The sequence below is a fragment of the Serinus canaria genome, chromosome 7 (genome assembly GCF_022539315.1).
Source record: "Serinus canaria isolate serCan28SL12 chromosome 7, serCan2020, whole genome shotgun sequence".
Classification (NCBI taxonomy): domain Eukaryota; kingdom Metazoa; phylum Chordata; class Aves; order Passeriformes; family Fringillidae; genus Serinus; species Serinus canaria.
The window spans coordinates 9,960,212-9,977,680 of NC_066321.1; the positions used below are offsets into that span (position 1 = coordinate 9,960,212).

General features: G+C 40.2%; 1 protein-coding gene across 1 annotated transcript; it reads left to right on the forward strand.

Annotated features, from left to right (window-relative positions):
• The first annotated feature begins 6,709 nt into the window (after window positions 1-6,709).
• CCDC14 (coiled-coil domain containing 14) lies at window positions 6,710-16,025 on the forward strand. Its single transcript, XM_018911338.3, has 13 exons — window positions 6,710-6,790; window positions 7,823-7,878; window positions 8,348-8,411; window positions 9,079-9,151; window positions 9,246-9,386; window positions 10,382-10,621; window positions 10,711-10,805; window positions 10,942-11,503; window positions 12,035-12,176; window positions 12,765-12,844; window positions 13,278-13,496; window positions 13,582-13,714; window positions 14,830-16,025. Exons 1-13 carry the CDS (start codon window positions 6,758-6,760, stop codon window positions 15,803-15,805), a joined length of 2,814 nt encoding a protein of 937 aa, XP_018766883.3. The 5' UTR covers window positions 6,710-6,757; the 3' UTR covers window positions 15,806-16,025.
• The last annotated feature ends 1,444 nt before the right edge of the window (window positions 16,026-17,469 follow it).

Genomic DNA, 17,469 nt, shown 5'->3' on the forward strand with positions numbered 1-17,469 from the left:
TATAATCATTTATGTGCTTCCACTTTATCGTCCTACTTTATTTATGGAGTATTTTTGCTATAATCTTTTTTTAATGTACCCACCAAATATGTACTTTGGGCACTAAATTAGTCTCTGATGCTCCCCACATATCACAGTACACCTTGAAGAGAAAAGCCTGAATCAAGCCAAATACAATTATTTTGGGGGATGATATTGGATTACAGAAAATTTTTCCTCCTCTAAATGGAGGTAAATAGGATGCATTTTTCCTGTGATGCATTTTTAATTTGTGTTTATCCCCAGATGGAAGGGAGTGACATATTGCCTGTAGTTGGACTGGCTCACAAGTAGAAGGCACTCAGTCTCCCACAAGACTTATCTGAGAGTGCAAGGAATATTGGACACTACTGAAAGAACTGACTGGCTGAAATTTTTAAGCCTGGCATATAACCTGCTAAGAGTTGAAAATTTATTCATACTTCCATAGTGTCCTGAATAAATATGCTGTGTATTGTGATTTGTGTTGATGTTTATATTGAAAAAGGAGATCAAGGTTTTAACCAGGTAACCACTAAAAGTCAGGAGGAAATCTTTTCTCAGGAATGAGGGAATTACTTTGACTATCTTCTTTCAAGGATCAATGAAGCAAGAATATTTGTAATAGCTTCTTCCTTTCCAGACAATTGACAACAAATTAAGCATTAGGGAAGACAGCTGGAGAGACAGGGACAAAGCTGTAGGCTTCATGTAACAGTTTGCTACAGCTGTTCCTGCAGGGCTGTGCCTTTGCTGTGAGTGTGATCACAAAACATTTCCCTTGTTTCCAGAATCACTCAGCAGCCAGGACTGATTGCTGAACCAATATCCTGGTTCTGTCTTGCTATTCCTCACTCACTCTGATTTTGTATGGCTAATGAAGAAGAGTGGAACAAACTTCTTGTGTCAAAGGAAACATCAGCATCTTTCCACACTACCTCATATTCAGGCAGTCTCTGTCAAAGAAACCCAAGAACATGAGGGGAAGTCAGTACCACAACATGTGTTTTCAGTTACTAAGAAAACCAAAGGGCAGATAATGGGTTTGGATCTAATGGCAGCTGATAGTCAATACATATGGAAAGCAAACTGCAGTCTTCTCACATTTCCCCAAGAAAACAGAATTTAAAAGCTTATCACTTAATGCTGTCAACACAGGAAATACAGTCATGGGTTTCACTATGGATTCAAAAAAGTACCTACATGCTTCTCAGAGCACTTAAATGTGTGACTTCTTCAATTCCTTAAACTATTCAAAAGAGAGAAGAAAATGGATTTGTGAATTTCTGTTATTAGTGGAAAACAACCAGATTACAGTGCTGAGGTGACTAGTTAGTGGTATTGGTGTGATTGATTCACTGCTGATCTTAAGAAAGGACCTCTCAGTCATCCAATTCAGCCCAGCTGAGTACACATTTACATATATAGTCCCATAATTTCCATGTGTGATCATGAGGAGGATTAACAGAGCACTGATTATAGCACTGCTTTTATATCAGTATAGCCGGCTTTATTTCCCAGGCAAAAAAACTTTAATTCAGATGAGGTTAGGCCATGGATGTGAGCAAGGCAATAGATTACACTGAGATAATCAAAAGTGGATGTCAAGGAAAAAAAAAATTAGAAGAAAAAAGTTTTGAATCAGAATCACAGAACCATTCAGCTTGGAAGGAGCCCCTGAGATCATCCGAACGGTCTGGTACAGCTCAAATGGAACTTAAAGCTTCAAGCAGAAATTGGTGGTTAAAGCTCTGCTGGCTATTTGCAACACTAGTATATTATTTTTAAGTCTCTCAGATATTATAACTTTCTTATCTATGAATTTTCTCCTAAAACAATCAAAGTTACAGGATTTAACCTTGGGGGGGGGATAAACTTCATTGACCTTTGACCTCAATACTCTCACTGCTAGTTCAAAACTTGCCTCATGGGAAATTTGAAGAAATGCTCTAATTAGAGACAATTCTGTTCAGATATTTTATTTACTGTTCCTCTATTGCTTCAATACTTTTCATAATTTAGAATGAAATTAATATCTGAGATATTAATCTGTAGTTTGTTTTACCCCTAAACCAATCACATTCTAGATCTCCTAATAAACTTGCAAACTGTGAAAGCTGTCTATGTGGTTTTAAAGATCAGTTTGATATCAGAGTAGATTTTATATTTAGTAGAGCAATAAATAAATAGTGCTTTAGGTAAAAATTACTATTTTCACACACCTCCTCTAATAAAACATTACTCTTGTCAGTAAGGTTGCCTGAAAAGACAACTTGTGACAAAAATTCTATGAAATACCAGTGGGATTCTCCTAGTATTGCCTAACCCAAGATGTGCCTGGATTAATCTCATGGAAATTCCAAGTCCCCTTTAGGTTAAGCGCAGAGCGAATTTTCATGGGCCTGTGCCGCCATCTCCTGGAAGTCAAGCCTCCTTCACCAGTTCTGGGTCAGCACCGTGTCACCGGCTGTCTGAGCACTCTGTGTGTGACACAGTCATCAGCTCAGAAAAGCTGTAACAGCTCGACTCTTACTGATGTCTCCTGCAAGTCATAACTCAACACCCTTCTGATCTCATCCTGGTGAGAACCTCTCAGGATGAAGAGCATTTAATGAGTTTTACATAAAATCCTTCACTTAAATGTGGGCAGACAGTCCAAAGCCAAGACTTTTCCCCCTCTATATTTATATGCTATGAAGAAGAAATTATTAATTTATAGACACAATAATTCCAAAGGCATCAGAAAATAAAAATGTGGTGGCAGGCTTTGTGAACCACTGAGACCACAGGTCTCCCATGCAGCAAGTCCTGCTGTAGCTGTCACTATGCATGGTTGAAATTGGAGTGACATTGAAAATCTAGTGTAGATAATTTTGAAGCCTCTTTTACAATTGCACCTCAGTTCTAGGGTCCATAAAATATCAATCTTTACCTCCTCATTATATCTCTACCTGTCCAACTGAAACTTTCTCTATTAAACTTCTGCTTCCTCTAATCATATTTCGCTGTAGTCACGACATCCCTTAAGCCTGACTTTGACAAAGAAAAAATCTGTTTTCTATAGGTTGCTTTCTTAGCTACATATTCATTGCTATCCACCTGCTCTTTTCTGTTGGCTCTCTGTAGCTTGAAGGACAGGTGGATAAACAAAAATCTGTTAATTTGCTTTCTGTTAGCCACATTGTAGCTTATTTCCCTAATTCTACACATAAAGGGACTTGGAGAAGTACCAAAATAATCTCAAACAATAATGACTGGTAGTCTTGACCTACTTGTCTTATAAAAAATTCCTTATTTTGTGAAATGCCCCCTTGTTAAGACCACCCAACTTTTTTGAAAGCTCAGAGTAAAGTTTAACATTAGTTTGTGCTGGGGCTCAATCATGCTTAGGTTAGTATTTAATTACATTACTAGAACTTGTTAGTCGTGGTAGCAAGAGTTCAGACTTACACTGAGTGTGAAGTTTCCTTGGTTTTCCTAGGTAGGTATTGGAAAAGACCTGATTGATTGATTGATTGATGAGTGTCTTCTCTCACATTTATTAGCTTCATTTTCTTCCCTTTCTCTCCTTCCTGCAACAAAGAAGCATTGATTTACTTTATTTGAGAATTGTTCCCTCAAAGATCTCTGCTCCTCAAAAGCTTGTGTTCTGTGTGTATTTCTTCATCATTATTAAACACATCAGTCTTGTACTGAGTTTTCTGTAAGACCCTGGTGTTTCAACTCACTCTGTAAATAATTTAGGGTAAGAACAAGCTTTTTGTTATTTTCAGTGATGCTTCATGCAATATGGACAGCACCTCAAGCATTAAGATTACAAATACAACCACATGTATGTTTTAATTATTCATCATTCAGGCAGCTCTTCTTTGGCTAATCATTTGAGTCTTTTCTTCCACATATACTATGCTTTTATTTATCTCACATTAGCCAGCTTTTTTTCTTCTTTTCTGATTGACATTAGCATTATTTCTATACCAAATAGGGGCGAAACCTGGAAGATTGTCAGTTTTTTCACAAAGGCCTCAGCCATATCCAAAATCATGTCCTGGAATTGTTTGAGGAATGTTAGTTATCTGTTAAACAGGAGGAAAAGATAAAAATGGTTTCAATAAATGGAATTAAATTTTCTTTCCGAAAGATATCTTGATTATAAATACAAGTAACACTATAATATTATACATGAATGCAGCTCACAGCTTTGAAGCATTTCAGTATGTTAGACAAAGAATAATCTCTTTTTATTAATTCAGTTTTACCATAACAACCAGACAGATCCAGAGATATTCACTGGTTCCCCACACTGTTTCAATAAAGAAAGCCAGTGTCAGTCAGAAGAAGTATCCATCTTCTGCTGGGTGAGTCTGTGTTCAGCACACACTGCTGCAAACCCTTGCAGCTCTACCATGAGTCTCAAAACAGCTTGTTCTTGTCTTTAAAGAGTGACAGCCTGGAGCTCTGTGACCATGACAATTTTAATTATTTATGCAATTTTTAATCCTTGTGGTTGCATTTTTAAAAATTATTTATGAGGCAATCGTGCCTGTAGTTTCACAACGGTTCAGTTGGCAAGAATGGGCCCTGATTTCTTTCTGTATTCATTTTCCTTCACATGAAAATAATGACATGCTGGCTGATCTGTGTGTCTTCAAACCAAAGGATGGAATTGAGGGGGAATTGGGTTTTTTACGTTACCTGTTGCTAAACACTTGGGAATAATTCTTCCTTATTTAAATACTGTACCCACGCCTATCAGTTGAGTAAGAATTGATCCATAAACTTCCAGAAACTACCTTAAAAATAAAGTATGCCAATGGCTTTGGCTCTAATTTGGTAGTTGCCATACATCTTTTTGAGCTTCTTTCATCTTTCTCTTTTATCTTTCTAGTTTATATTCTTTCCTTCAGCTGTTCTATTACAGTGATCTTGTAATTTTTAATTTTCAATGAGAAGAATTGAAGAAGTCTCCAAATTCCTGCCAGAAAACCCTTCTCTTTTACTTTTTGTTTGGGGTTTTTGTTGACAGGATGATAAATATATTCACAACATATTTTTAATTCAAGTTTGTCATAGTTTCAGCGTAAATGTTAACATGGTAATAACAACACAATTTACACATTGGGAGAGTAGAGATGTTGAATATTTATATACACTTCTGCTATAGTAGCCTTAACAGCATTGTAATGCAACCACATTTTCAGCCTGAGTAAATGTAATTGCTTCCAATTCTGTGTGTTCACAAGGTCTATTTCTTCAGCTAATAAAAGCGAGGACATGCAGAATACTGATATGCCAGTGATAAACATTGTGTGTGTTTGTGAGTGTGGAGCTTGAGGCACCACCCTGTTGATCCACGCACACAGGTGTTCTCTGGGAATGCCACAGAAGGTTTAACAAGCGTGCAGGACCAAGAACAGATGGATACAGCCTGCACACCATGACCCAGCAGCTCCTTTCCCAGTCAGCCTGCTTTACCTTGTGCCCTTGCAGCACAGGCAGGCCCAGGGGGGCCAGGCAGGACAAGAGGACTGCTATAGATACATATTATAATATTGGCTTTTTGCAAATATTTAAATGGATTCTACATGTATGGTGTTAAAGTAACTTTGTTATAAGGATATTGCTTTTATTTCTGTTGTTAATTAAGCTTAGACATAGTAGTGAAATAGCTGATATAAGTATGCTTGTGTTAAAATGCCTGCTTGGATGGATAACATCCAATGAACCTAGGATTAGGACACCAGCTACAAATATTTCAGCTATCAGCACTCACCATCAGAAGATGGTGTTGCCTGGGGCCAAAACTGAAGGTGATGTTTAAAAAGGATTAAAACCAAAACCAAGGAATACACGTGCTCTAGAAAGGTGGATCCAAGGAGGAGATATGCTAAACAATTATTGGAACATGTAAACTAGTTTGGGGGAAAGTTTATTATGCATAAGGCTCTATGAATATGCAACAGGTTGATGTAAGGGAAAAATATTTAAGGTGCATCTCCGAAGATAACAGTGTGCTCTTGACGCACAAGACGCATCTAGCTGTAATAACCTTTGCTTTGTCTTTGTCTCCTATCGTCCTTTATTAAATTTTTTTAATTTTCACAGGAGACTGAACGTGTTTTTCACAGCACGTAGAGCAGAGCAGCGTCAGTGGTGATTCAGGTGGGACATGAGGAGGTATTTCTTCACTGAAAGGGCTACACAGGGATGTGGTGGAGCAGCGGACCCTGGACGTGTTTAAGGAAAGGCTGGAGGCGGCATTAAGTGCCAGGGGCTGGCTGACATGGTGGTGTTCGCTCACAGGCTGGACTCGATGAGCAGGGAGGTCTTTTCGAACCCGACTAATTCTGTGACTCTGTAACCACTCACCTGCAGGGCCCTGTTTTCCGCTTGTTTCATGAGCGTACGGCGCCTCTATACCGGGAGAGCATTGCCCTGCCGAGAGCCGCCGGCTCCGCAGGGGCGTTCCCTCAGGGAGCGGCGGGGCGGGGCCGGGCGCGCACCGCCCCTCACGGCCCGCCTAGCCCCGCCCTTTCGCCTCTCATTGGTCCGCTCCGCGCCCGCTCTCCGCCAATCCCCGGCCGTGCTGCCTAGCTCATCTCCTTCCCCTTCCCGCGCCCGCGCCCGCCGGCGCGCCGCGAGGCGGGGTCGTTAGCCCCGCCTCCTCGCGGACGGACCGGGTGGTGATTGGCTGGCTCTGCCGGGGGCGGTGCAGGAGTGGGCGGGGCCGGGCCGGGCCATGGCCGCGCGCGGGGCTGCGCGACCTCGCAAGGTGCGTGAGGGCCGGGGGAACGGGCGGGGCGCGGTTCTCGTTCGGGGCCTCCTCGCCAGAACCCGGGGGTGCTCGGGGGGGATGGAGGGGCGTCGGGGGATCCCCTCCCCGCCGTCCGCATAACGACTGCTGCGCGAGGTCGGGCCTTCCGAGGCCGAGCCCGGCTTATACCGCAGCCACTTGACGGAGGTCCTGAGGCGCTGCGGGCGGTTCTGGGCCTGTCTCTCTGCCCGAGAGCTCCTTGGGTGGCTCCAGCGGAGGGCAGCGAGGATCAGTGAGGTCTGGAGCATCTCCCTGAAGAGGAAAGGCTGAAGGGGCTGTGTGTTCAGCCTCGAGAAGAGATGGCTGGGAGCGGACCTCACCAACGTGTATGAATGGCTGAAGGGGGTGTGGGAGGATGGAGCCCGGCTCTGCTCGGTGGGGCCGAGCAGTAGGACACGAGGCAGTGGGCAGAAACCGATGCACAGGGAGTTCCATCCAAACACGAGGAAAAATAGGTTGTCCAGAGAGGATGTGGAGTCTCCCTCACTGGAGATGCTCAGGAACAGGTCAGGATGCAGAGCTGTGCCAATGTGCTCTGGGATGGCCCTGCTTGAGCCACTGTGTCCCTTCCAGCCTCACCCATGCTGTGGTTCTGTGACTGTCATTGTGTTTCTCTGCTGTGTGCTTTGGCCAGAGATGATTCTTCAAGTCCCCACAGTTCATGTCTGCATTTATCAAGCATGGTTTCCATTTGAAACATGTTTGTAGCACGTTTGGGGAGTCGTGGAGTGGCTGTGTCTGTAGTATGCTGTGGAAATTTACAAAGCATCTTGCTGTCAAGGCATATTTTGTGAAATGAAGCCCACAAATCTCAGGCTCTACTGGCAGCAGTTGCACCCTTGCCTTAAGAGCTGTAACGTCCCTAGGGCTGATCCACCTTGGAAAAAGTTCTTGGCATTGGTGGGCAATAGTAGTCTTCAAGTGTTGTGAAAATACTTTAATACTTTTAATATTAATACTTTAATCAAGGTGTATTTCTGTAATCAACAGGCTCTGTCTTCTGGAAGACTGTCAGGAGCAACTAAACTAACAAATGGAAGAAATCAGTAAGACCTTATTCACTAATACTGTTTTAAATTGAGCGCATATATGAGCATTTGGGAGCCTTATAATTGTCATAGCTCAATTGAACAAAAAATCCTTGTGTGTATATATAAAACATTTTGAACTGAAAGGTTCTAAGTAGGCCTTGAACAGACAGGCACAAACTGAATAGAAATTTTTGCATATAAAAATACAGATTTCTCTCTTCATATTCTATTTATAAAAAGACTGAATTTATATAATTACTAGCTGTAGAGAAGACTGTTGAGTAGAGACTGAATTCTTCTTTGACATAAATTGTTATTATCTGCTTTACAATTTTGCAGATGCAAAGTTTTCAGAAATAGGAAGTTATTTTGTTTCATGAAGAAATAATTTTCTTTTTCTTGCTATTATTGAATGAAAGTAAGTGGTTTTTTACTTTGTTTCCCATTAAGGAGTTGATATAAACAGTAAATTTCACTTTTTCAGGTTTGGCTTAAAGAAAGGATGTCACTCTGATGTAGAATTCTATTCCAATGAATCTGCCAATCAGGTAATTAAATGGCTTTTTAGCACCGTTATCTAAAGAGAAGGGAAATTGGAATACCTTGAGTAACAGAAGAAAGCCAGATTGATTTAGATCCTAATTAATTTTCATCTGAACCTGAAATTGCTACTGCAAGGCAAGCAAGAGTGTCTGTACTGCATCTTGCAGATAGGAGCAAATGGACCTTGTGTGAAGTGAGTTTGGCTCTGACAGATCTCCTCAAGGCACAAGATACATTTTGCAAACACAAATAAGCTGCTTATGGACAAGGGCTGGCCCTCACAGAAGAGCAGCTGCCCATGTTAATTTTTTGTGCTGGAAAGAGAGTAGCACAGTCAGTACTGGTTTTGTGTAGTCCTGAGCCAAAATACAAGTAGGCTTTATTGTTTAAATGTTCATGGAAATAAGAATAAAAAACATACATGTAATTAACCTCAAATTGAGCAAATGGACAGGAGTGCAACAGCACAATTTAGTTATTTTGCAGAATCTGTGTGTTTGCAAACTTCCATGTAATTGCAAAATAGTACATGGGAAATTATATTTTTTTTTTTGGTTATGAGTTGTTCTTTGTCAGGTGGCAGATTGGGGTACACTCACCTCTAGAAGAGCATCTTAGTTTACTGAAAGAAACAGTGCTACTCGTTTACTGACTGCCGTTCTCTTTGTGCAGGTTGATACTATTCATAATGGACTTGACCATTGTGCAGCTTTACTGAAGAATATCTTGCAAAAGGAAGCTACAGGTTGTACCTATAGAAAACACAAGTTACATTTTTAGGTTTTGTAATACTCTCTTGATTTGTTTTGTTGACCATTTTTTCTTTCAATTAATACTAGGAAGGGAGACTGTGCATAAACAACCTGGGAAAACAAATACTTTTAAATTTACTTCCAAGCCTTTGCTAACCAAAGGAAATACTTCCAAGAAGAAGGGGTTTAAAAGAATCATTACTCCTGCCCCTATCCAAAAAGAAATTGGTAAGTGGGCTTTCTTAGGCTTCCTTTATTTTTTATTCAAGCAACCTTGAAAGACTCCTCAACGTAGTGAGATTCAGCAAGGCTTCACATAATTGTTGCCATTTGTTACAGGTTGATCCTGGGTTGGTTCCACAAAAGAATGTCTTATTTCTTTTTAGAAACCTTAAATGTTTACTAAACAATTACTGAAATTCACAGGTGTTTGAACTTCAGGTACATGAAAGTTGAATGTGTTTACAAGTTTCAACATCATTGGGTTTATCTGGTAGGAAGTGTGGAGGAGAATGGTAATACCCTTTCCCTGTTTCTCTTGGACAGGGAGGCATTGCAGTCCTTGGACTCAGTTTAGGATCCACAGCTAGAAACTGGTCTGAAGTTCAGTGTCCAGCCAGGCTTTTCTCAAAGAAGGATTTGTGGAAACAGGGAAGTGTGGCTAGGAATGACAAGACCTCAAATGGTTTAGTGGCCTAAGCACTGAATAGAAAGGTAGATGGAGTGCTGTCAGCTGACTTGCTCCCAGGGGAAATATTTCATTTATTATCATTTCTGCCTCTCTGCATCTGTTTCTTCTGTGCAATTTCTAATCCAGAAGGTGAGTGGGGCCTACAGACAGGTGTGTAGCAGGATGTCCACTGGGAACTGTAGGAAGTGAGCATGTAGCTGATATCTGACCAGCACTGTAAAATTGCAGTTTTAATTATACCCAAGCAGAGATTTCAAGAATTGTTTTGAAACTGGCCTTCTGTAGGATTAAGTCTCTGTGCTTCCTTCAAGGACTGCTGCCCTTTCCAACTGGTTTAGGTTGCTCTATCTGGTAGAAAAAATTGATGGATTCATTTGCTGGTGAATTGAAATCTGACGTGTCCTGGGCCATAGGATCTTTGTTTCTGTTCTCAAGGGAGCCTTCCGGAATCTGCCAGACAATACAGTGGTTTGTGTAGATCAAGAAGACAGGCAACTTCAGCTGGATTATTCTGTTCTTTCTTTTTCTGCAGTGCCAATATCAAATAGAAAAGTTGCCTCATCTACCACACTTTCTGCTGAGAAGGAACTTTCAAGTGCAGCACAGAATGAGATGGTTCAATCAGTTCCTGTGCCTTGCAGTGAACACTCTCCTGGGGCATATCAGAAAATGTATGAGCATGTGCAAACTCAGATGTCTCTGATAACTGGCCAACCCCCACAGAAGAGCAGTGAAATTCCTACTGTAACTCCTTCTCCTACCTCAAACCAGGGTTAGTGGAACTGTTAATGTAGAGTTGACTATTTAACTGCATGAGTTTTGCCCATGTTGCCCTGATCTATAAGTGTTGTTTTCTTTTAGGATGTCAAAATGTTACAGTTTTGAATTGTCAGTTACCTACCTCCACATCAGCACTGTCCCTACAGCATTCAGCTAATCCCTTATCCACTCAATCAGTAAGTAAAGTTTAATTCTATCAATAAACATCGAATTAGCACTGCCTGCTTATTTATACATGTCCTTGTGTCAGTTTTCCTAAAGATTTAAAAATCATGTTAATTTTTTTGTTTAATTAGAATATCTTTTATGCAGGGAGTTCCTGTAGACAGTGCCAATGAATGTGTGCCAGAGATGGGAGGACCTGTGGTTTGCCCAGTGGTTTCTGCTGCTCCTGCTGCTGCACAAACACAGTCTGGAACTGCTGTTCCTGGTGTGTTCCCCTGTACAACACTGGGAGCATCAACCCCTTCGGTGCCTGCATTGGTCCCAGCATCTTGTGCCAGAGAGATGGCCCCAAGCCAGGAGCAGCAGGTAAAAGAAGCAGATTTGATGCGGTGCATACAAGCCCTGTTACAATCCCATGACATGCTGAATGGCAGGACTGAACAGAGGGGCCATCATCACTGTCCTGCAAAACATGATGGCTCATGTGACACAGAGGAGGATACTCCTGAGGAGCACAGTGAGGACATGGTCAGTGAAGAAGATGAATTGGATGTATTTGATGTGTCTCCAGTGAAAGATACAAGCTGTAAGACAAGTTGTGTGAAGAAGGTTCTAAAATCTAGGAAAGAAAGTCCGGAAGAAACAGCCCATAAAGTTAGGACTGTAAAGTATCTTATGGGTGAGCTCAGAGCACTGGTAACAGATCAAGGTGAGGACACTTCCATTGTGCAGTAGAGTTATTACATACAAATAACACAAGAGCTTGATTAAAGGAGTGAGTAACTTCAGTTTCTGGAAGTTGTATGTGTCAGATGATGTGTGACGTCTTACTGTGGGTTTTCACAACTGTAAAACCTTCAGGATTCACTCTGGATAAGTATTAAATTATTTTTATAATATTTTAATCTTATCGTGACAGCGAGATAAAGATTGTTGCTATTCCATATACTGAGCTTTCCCCTGAGAAGGGTCCTGGTGTAGACAGATTGCAATAGCAGCAACCTAGGCTGGTTGGAAAGATGGTGGGTTGTGTTTTATTGAGGATGTAAAGCATAGTTTTCATATTCAAGCTCAACAATTTAAAATAAATATAAATATAGTTAAAGATGAAGTTTTCTTGGGTGCAAAACCCCCCAATACTATTAAATCACTTTGCCTATTGCTTAATCACATGTAAAACATTAGTTATAGTGCAGATTTATAGGTTTATGGAGTCTCTTTCTTCCCTCAATTCTTGCAGGTGACTCAGAAATGCTGAGGTTGATGAGTGAAGTAGAAGACTCGGTATCCTTGCTCCCAGCTGTGGTGGGAAGTACAAATATCCAAGCTGAAATAGCTCTGGCTTTGCAGCCTCTGCGCAGTGAGAATGCCCAGCTGCGCAGGTGGGGAGCTCCTCAGTGAGCCTGGCCTCACTGCTCGTGCACCTAAAGCATCTCTAACTGCTCTGGCTTAAATTGCCTTTGTTAAGTCTCTTCCCTTCTTGTCTGTGCAATATTTGTGAATTAGAAAGTGTGCTGGTAAGGCCATACACTCTAAAAAGCAATAATTACACACAGCATGGCTTTGATATTTTAGGAGTATCAGTTACCTCATGATGGGGCCTTTGGCTGGGGTAAATGCATCACTCTGAAAACTGCACTAGCAAGATAGCCTGCTCATGTTCTTTTTGTAGTTTATTCTCAAATGCAAAGGTGTCTCTCATTTCAGAGGATTCTCAAATAACTGGGTAGCCTTTACTTCAGAAGAGGGTTAGATGCCAGGTATTTAGCAGATACTTGGAAAGAGTCTTTTGTGTTGAAGAAGTACCAGAATGTAAGAAAAATGTGTTATTAAGGCTTCTTTATGTTTCTGAAATATTCCCTGACATTTAATTCTCAAAAGCAACTTCTCATGAAACTAAACTAAAGTGCAATCCTTTTGAGTGTATTCTAATATTTCTGAATTTGTGCTTTTTCACAATTCACATTTAGGAGACTAAGAATATTAAACCAGCAACTTAGAGATCAGGAAAGCATTGAGAAGACATCTGGAAAGAGCTGCAACTATGAATGTAAAGTACCAATAATGTTGCTTGATAGGGGTATATTTTTTAAAGCTTTATTACCATAGATATGTAATTTTTAATTTATATATCTGTAGTTTCATATGTCTGTATGTATTGTGGCCTTTAGTGGTAGCTGAACTAAGTGGGTCTAATGCTGGAACTGCGTTTGCATGGACTGTTGGGCCTTTTTAGACTCCACAGACTAGGATTTGGCTCTTCAGCTGCCAAGCAGGTTATTTTTGCTTATGTGCCTCTGAAAATGAAGATGACTGATTAAATCATTAAGAAGAAAGCTTGAGCTTTATCTTGTTGCAAAAAAACCCTCAACCCTTCTGTTACCAAAATTCATATTACCAAGATAATTTAAAAACTTAGTTTGGTTTAGAAATTCAAGGTACCACACAAAACACTTAAACATTTTATGTTTTGCTTTTGGTAGTGGTTTCTTTGCAGTCCTTGAATATGATGCTCCAGAGTCAATTGAAAGAATCGCAGAAAGGCCTTGATTCACTGCAGGCTAAAAATGAAGAACTACTGAAAATAATAGAAAGTCAGAAAGAAGAAAATAAACATCTTGCAAAAGGTATTCAAGAAAAAGAAGAAGAATTGCTAGAAAAGAAACAGCATTATGACATTCATTCCACCAAGCTCAAGATTGGTGCGTGTTTTCAGTTTGGTTATTCTTTGTTTAGCATATTAAAAGTCAAAAGAAGTAATTGTGTAAGTTCTTGTTGACATTTCAGAAGTGGAAGAGGCGTTAGGAACTGTGAAGAGCCTTCAGTTTAAGCTGGAAGCTGCAGAGAAAGAAAATAAGATTTTGGGCATAACATTACGTCAGCGTGATGCAGAAGTTAAGAGACTGAGGGAATTAACCAGGTACTATTGGCTAAGGGTTTTTTTTACTTCCTGACATTATTTTTCTTTTTTAAAAATCTTTCTTATTCGTTGGGGTTTTTGTTTTTTTTTCCATCCTGTGGATTATTGTAGTATCTTGATGGTGGGAGATCATATAAGCTAAAACTTCTCTTTGCAGTTCGTTTTGTTACAATGCTGCTATAATTTTGTTTTAAAATAGAGTTTGTCATATTCTGTGACTTGAATTCTGTGGTAAAGTAAAATACTATCTTCCATAACTTATGTGAAGTCTTAACTCCTAATAGCAGATCTATTAGGTCTGTAAGGATCTATTAGCCAAAAAGAACGATTGCTGTGAATTTATTTTATCTTGCTCTTTTATGCTGAAAATAGTGGCAAGCTGGGAGATATAAATAGCTTTTTGCAGCTGCATAGTGGTGTGTATCTACAATTGCTTTGGATGTGTTGTGCTGAGGAAACAAAACTGCTGTCTGCTATATTTTTAGTTGGGACTGATTGGAACAGCAGAATATTTTGAATAGACATTTCAAATGCTTCAGTAGTTTAGACAGTTCTGTGACTGCTGTCTGCTGACCACCAGGTGGTGGTAGAATGATGTCACATTACGCGTGTGTGTGTGTGTATGTGTGTGTTTTTGTGTATGCTAGAGACAAATATAAATATCTAAATGTTCATCTCTTTTGATGGACAGAGCAGTAAGTTAGAAGAATTATTTCTTTTATTATATTTTTTTTTATTTAGATGCAATGGGAAGAATAATTCAGAAAACCTTTCTTAGTAATTTTGGTGACTGCTTCTATCTGCTTTGTAGCAGTTTCTTTGCACCAGTTTATTTCATTGTGTGCTGCTCAGAGCAGGTACACCAGGAATAATCTGGAGAACTTCATTGGGTTGTGATATTTTTGTTACTTTTTAGCCACAGTGAGCTGAAGAAGAAATCAAAAAAACTTGGAATTGGTTCACATTTATTCTGCATTTTGTAACAATATCTAGAAAGTGCATTGCAACTTTGCCACAGCCTGATAAATCTAATGTTTTGTTTCTATAGAAAAGTTTTTAACTATTTATTTTGGGTGACTGATTTTGAATCTGTTTGGTTGATTTTACCCTAACAGAACCTTGCAGGGCAGCATGGCCAAGCTTCTGTCTGATCTCACAGGGGACAGTGTTAGACCCAAACCTGAGAAATCTCTCTCAAAGTCTCGTTTGGAAGACCATGAAAAGCAGATGCAACCTGAGCTGTTTCCTGGGAGTACTTCAGTAATGACGTACCTTAAAACATTAGAAGTGGATCATATTTTGATAGATCCGGATCTTCAATTCCCAAATAAAATTGGAGAAGTAGAAATGCAAAGTCTGTCCTATGACAAGTTTGCTGCTGAAGGAAGTAAAATTAACAGTACATTCACAGAAGAACAAACATTAGCTCACAGAGGACCACCAGCTCCATTGAAGCAAGATGCAGAAACAGGGAGTGATTCTGGAACTTTACTAGGTGACCAAACCAAGTTAGATGAGACAATTTACATTCCACTGACTAGTAGTGCCTCTAAAAAACAGCAGCCAGTCTCTGGGAGAAGTGGTGTGCCACCCCAGAGCAGAGGGGCTTGTCAGAGGCTGGATTACCATTCTGAGCTCCCAAGCTCTGTGCAGCAGTATGGATGTGAGGATCCAACTCTACTGGATAAATTAAATGGTGGGCACAGTGTGAAAAAGACTGTGGAAAACATGCTTGAAGTTACAGGGGGTAAAGCAAAGCCAGAAGGAGACAAAGTCCCAGTGAGACCAAGAGGCATTCCAAGTGGGGCTGCAAAAGATTTCATGGATAAACCAGACCAGCCTCAGCCTGGTCCATACCCTTGTGCATCGATGCCATTTCCAGCAGGGGTTTCTCAGAAAACAAGCAGTAAAGCAGCTGATTTTAGCTGCATTTCATTTGAGGATTTCTCAGGGAGGTCTGACTGGAGTGCATCTTCTTTCTCAACATTTACTTCTCGAGATGAAGAGGACTTTAAAAATAGCTTAGCAGCCCTGGATGCCAACATAGCCAGGTTACAAAGGACTCTGCAAAGTAACATTAGAAAACAATGAGTATGAGAAAGCAAAATGGGCTGCAGCTATTTGGATAAATTAAGTTTTTCTGAAGTATATTAAGTATGGTATTGAGATGTATATTTGTATGTAACAGCTTTTCCTAGCTGTCTCAATTATGGATAGAATTTGTTCCTCATTAGGCTGTGGTGCTGTTCCCCTTGATGTGAACAACTTGAAATAGCTGGCTTTTTATATTAAATAGAAATGGCTTTTTAAATTATTATTTCTTTTATACACTTTACTTGCAAAATTAAATGTACTCGTTTACTTGTGGTTTTTTTCCCTTCCCCAAGAACTGTTGTAAGGTGCTGCACATGAGCAAGAGGTTCCACAGGTAGAGACCAGGGAGGAGCAAGTTACAGAGCAGTGCTGAGAGTTACAGTTGCTAAGTCAGGATAATGCTATTCCAAAAATAAAGACAGACATCACTATGGGATTTTTAGTGTATGATATATCCTATGAAATACATGAAGGGATCCCTTTTCACTCACCACTACTAGAAGTATTTTCTCTTTGCACTTCACTTGAAGGAAGCTGATGAAGTGGAGAATCCAGACAAAGGCAAGAAAATGATCATCAAACTTCCATTGCTTTCTACAGTCCTGTTAAAGGGCATGCTTTTACAAATGTTTGCTTTTATCTAAAGTAAAAGGGGATGTAGTACCAGTGGATAAACACAGAACAGAAAGATGCTGAGGAATAGGAGCAGCAGAGCTGACACAAAAGAGACAAAGGAGGCTTTGGCTGAAAGTTGGCAAGCCAGGACAGTTAGGAAAGCACCAGGATGTACAGCCTGAGGAAGGCATGAAAATTCTACAGTTGTTGAGGGGGTCAAACATCTCTTGTACATTAATACAGAGAGTCTGACTGAATCACCTGAATTGGCTCTCACAGCAATGGGAGTGGAGCAGGGAATGATTCCAGTCTGTGGGTCTCCCTGACAGGCTTTACCACATCTCAGTCTCAAGAATATGCATAATGTAAGTGTTTAAATTACAGGTGGAGGAAGGTACCATTGCTACCATTCTGTGCCTCATACCCTCAGCAATGCTTCAGAGCTGTTTTCAGGGAAAATATATTTGGAAAAGGAACAGCAGTATACAGACCTGAATTTAAGACTGCTTTTTCTGCAGAATTGCCTATTATTTTTTTCCTAGAAAACATGTTGTCCTTCCTGGCACTCTTTTCTTGTATGTTTCCATGTAGGAGAAAAGTCCCTCATGGTCATCTGCTTGTGTGTACATATTTGAAGTTAGGATGCTGCCCATGCATTGTGCTGGGGAGCAGCTCTGATTATTTTTGTTACTGGTAACTGAGTCATACAAAGGTATGAAGAGAGCACACACTACAGAAGATGCCAACTGGCACTCCTGCTTTGAAAAAGGAAAGTTAGACTAAATAGTGACTTCAGTCATTTAGAATGCTTTTAAGGCTTGGCCTGGATTTCTCAGTATTCTCCACACTCATCGTGCTCAGATTGAAAATAAGGTTGGTATGAAAGTGAAAAGGTTTTAGTTAAGTATTTACAAGTAGTTTCAGTGTAGAAGCTAAGCAACATTTAAACAATTATTATGGAGTGGGTTAAAGACAAGCTACAATAAATTTTAATCTTTAGAACTCACAAGCAACCTGAAAAAAGATGGGAAGAACATTCACTAGTA

What these genes read in the sequence shown, in the direction of transcription:
- CCDC14 (XM_018911338.3), top strand. Translation starts at nt 6,758, where the DNA reads ATGGCCGCGCGCGGGGCTGCGCGACCTCGCAAG. An exon ending in TTCTCCTACCTCAAACCAGG is followed by an intron (nt 10,622 to 10,710) that starts GTTAGTGGAACT and finishes GTTTTCTTTTAG; the next exon opens with GATGTCAAAATGTTACAGTT. An exon ending in AGACTGAGGGAATTAACCAG is followed by an intron (nt 13,715 to 14,829) that starts GTACTATTGGCT and finishes TTACCCTAACAG; the next exon opens with AACCTTGCAGGGCAGCATGG.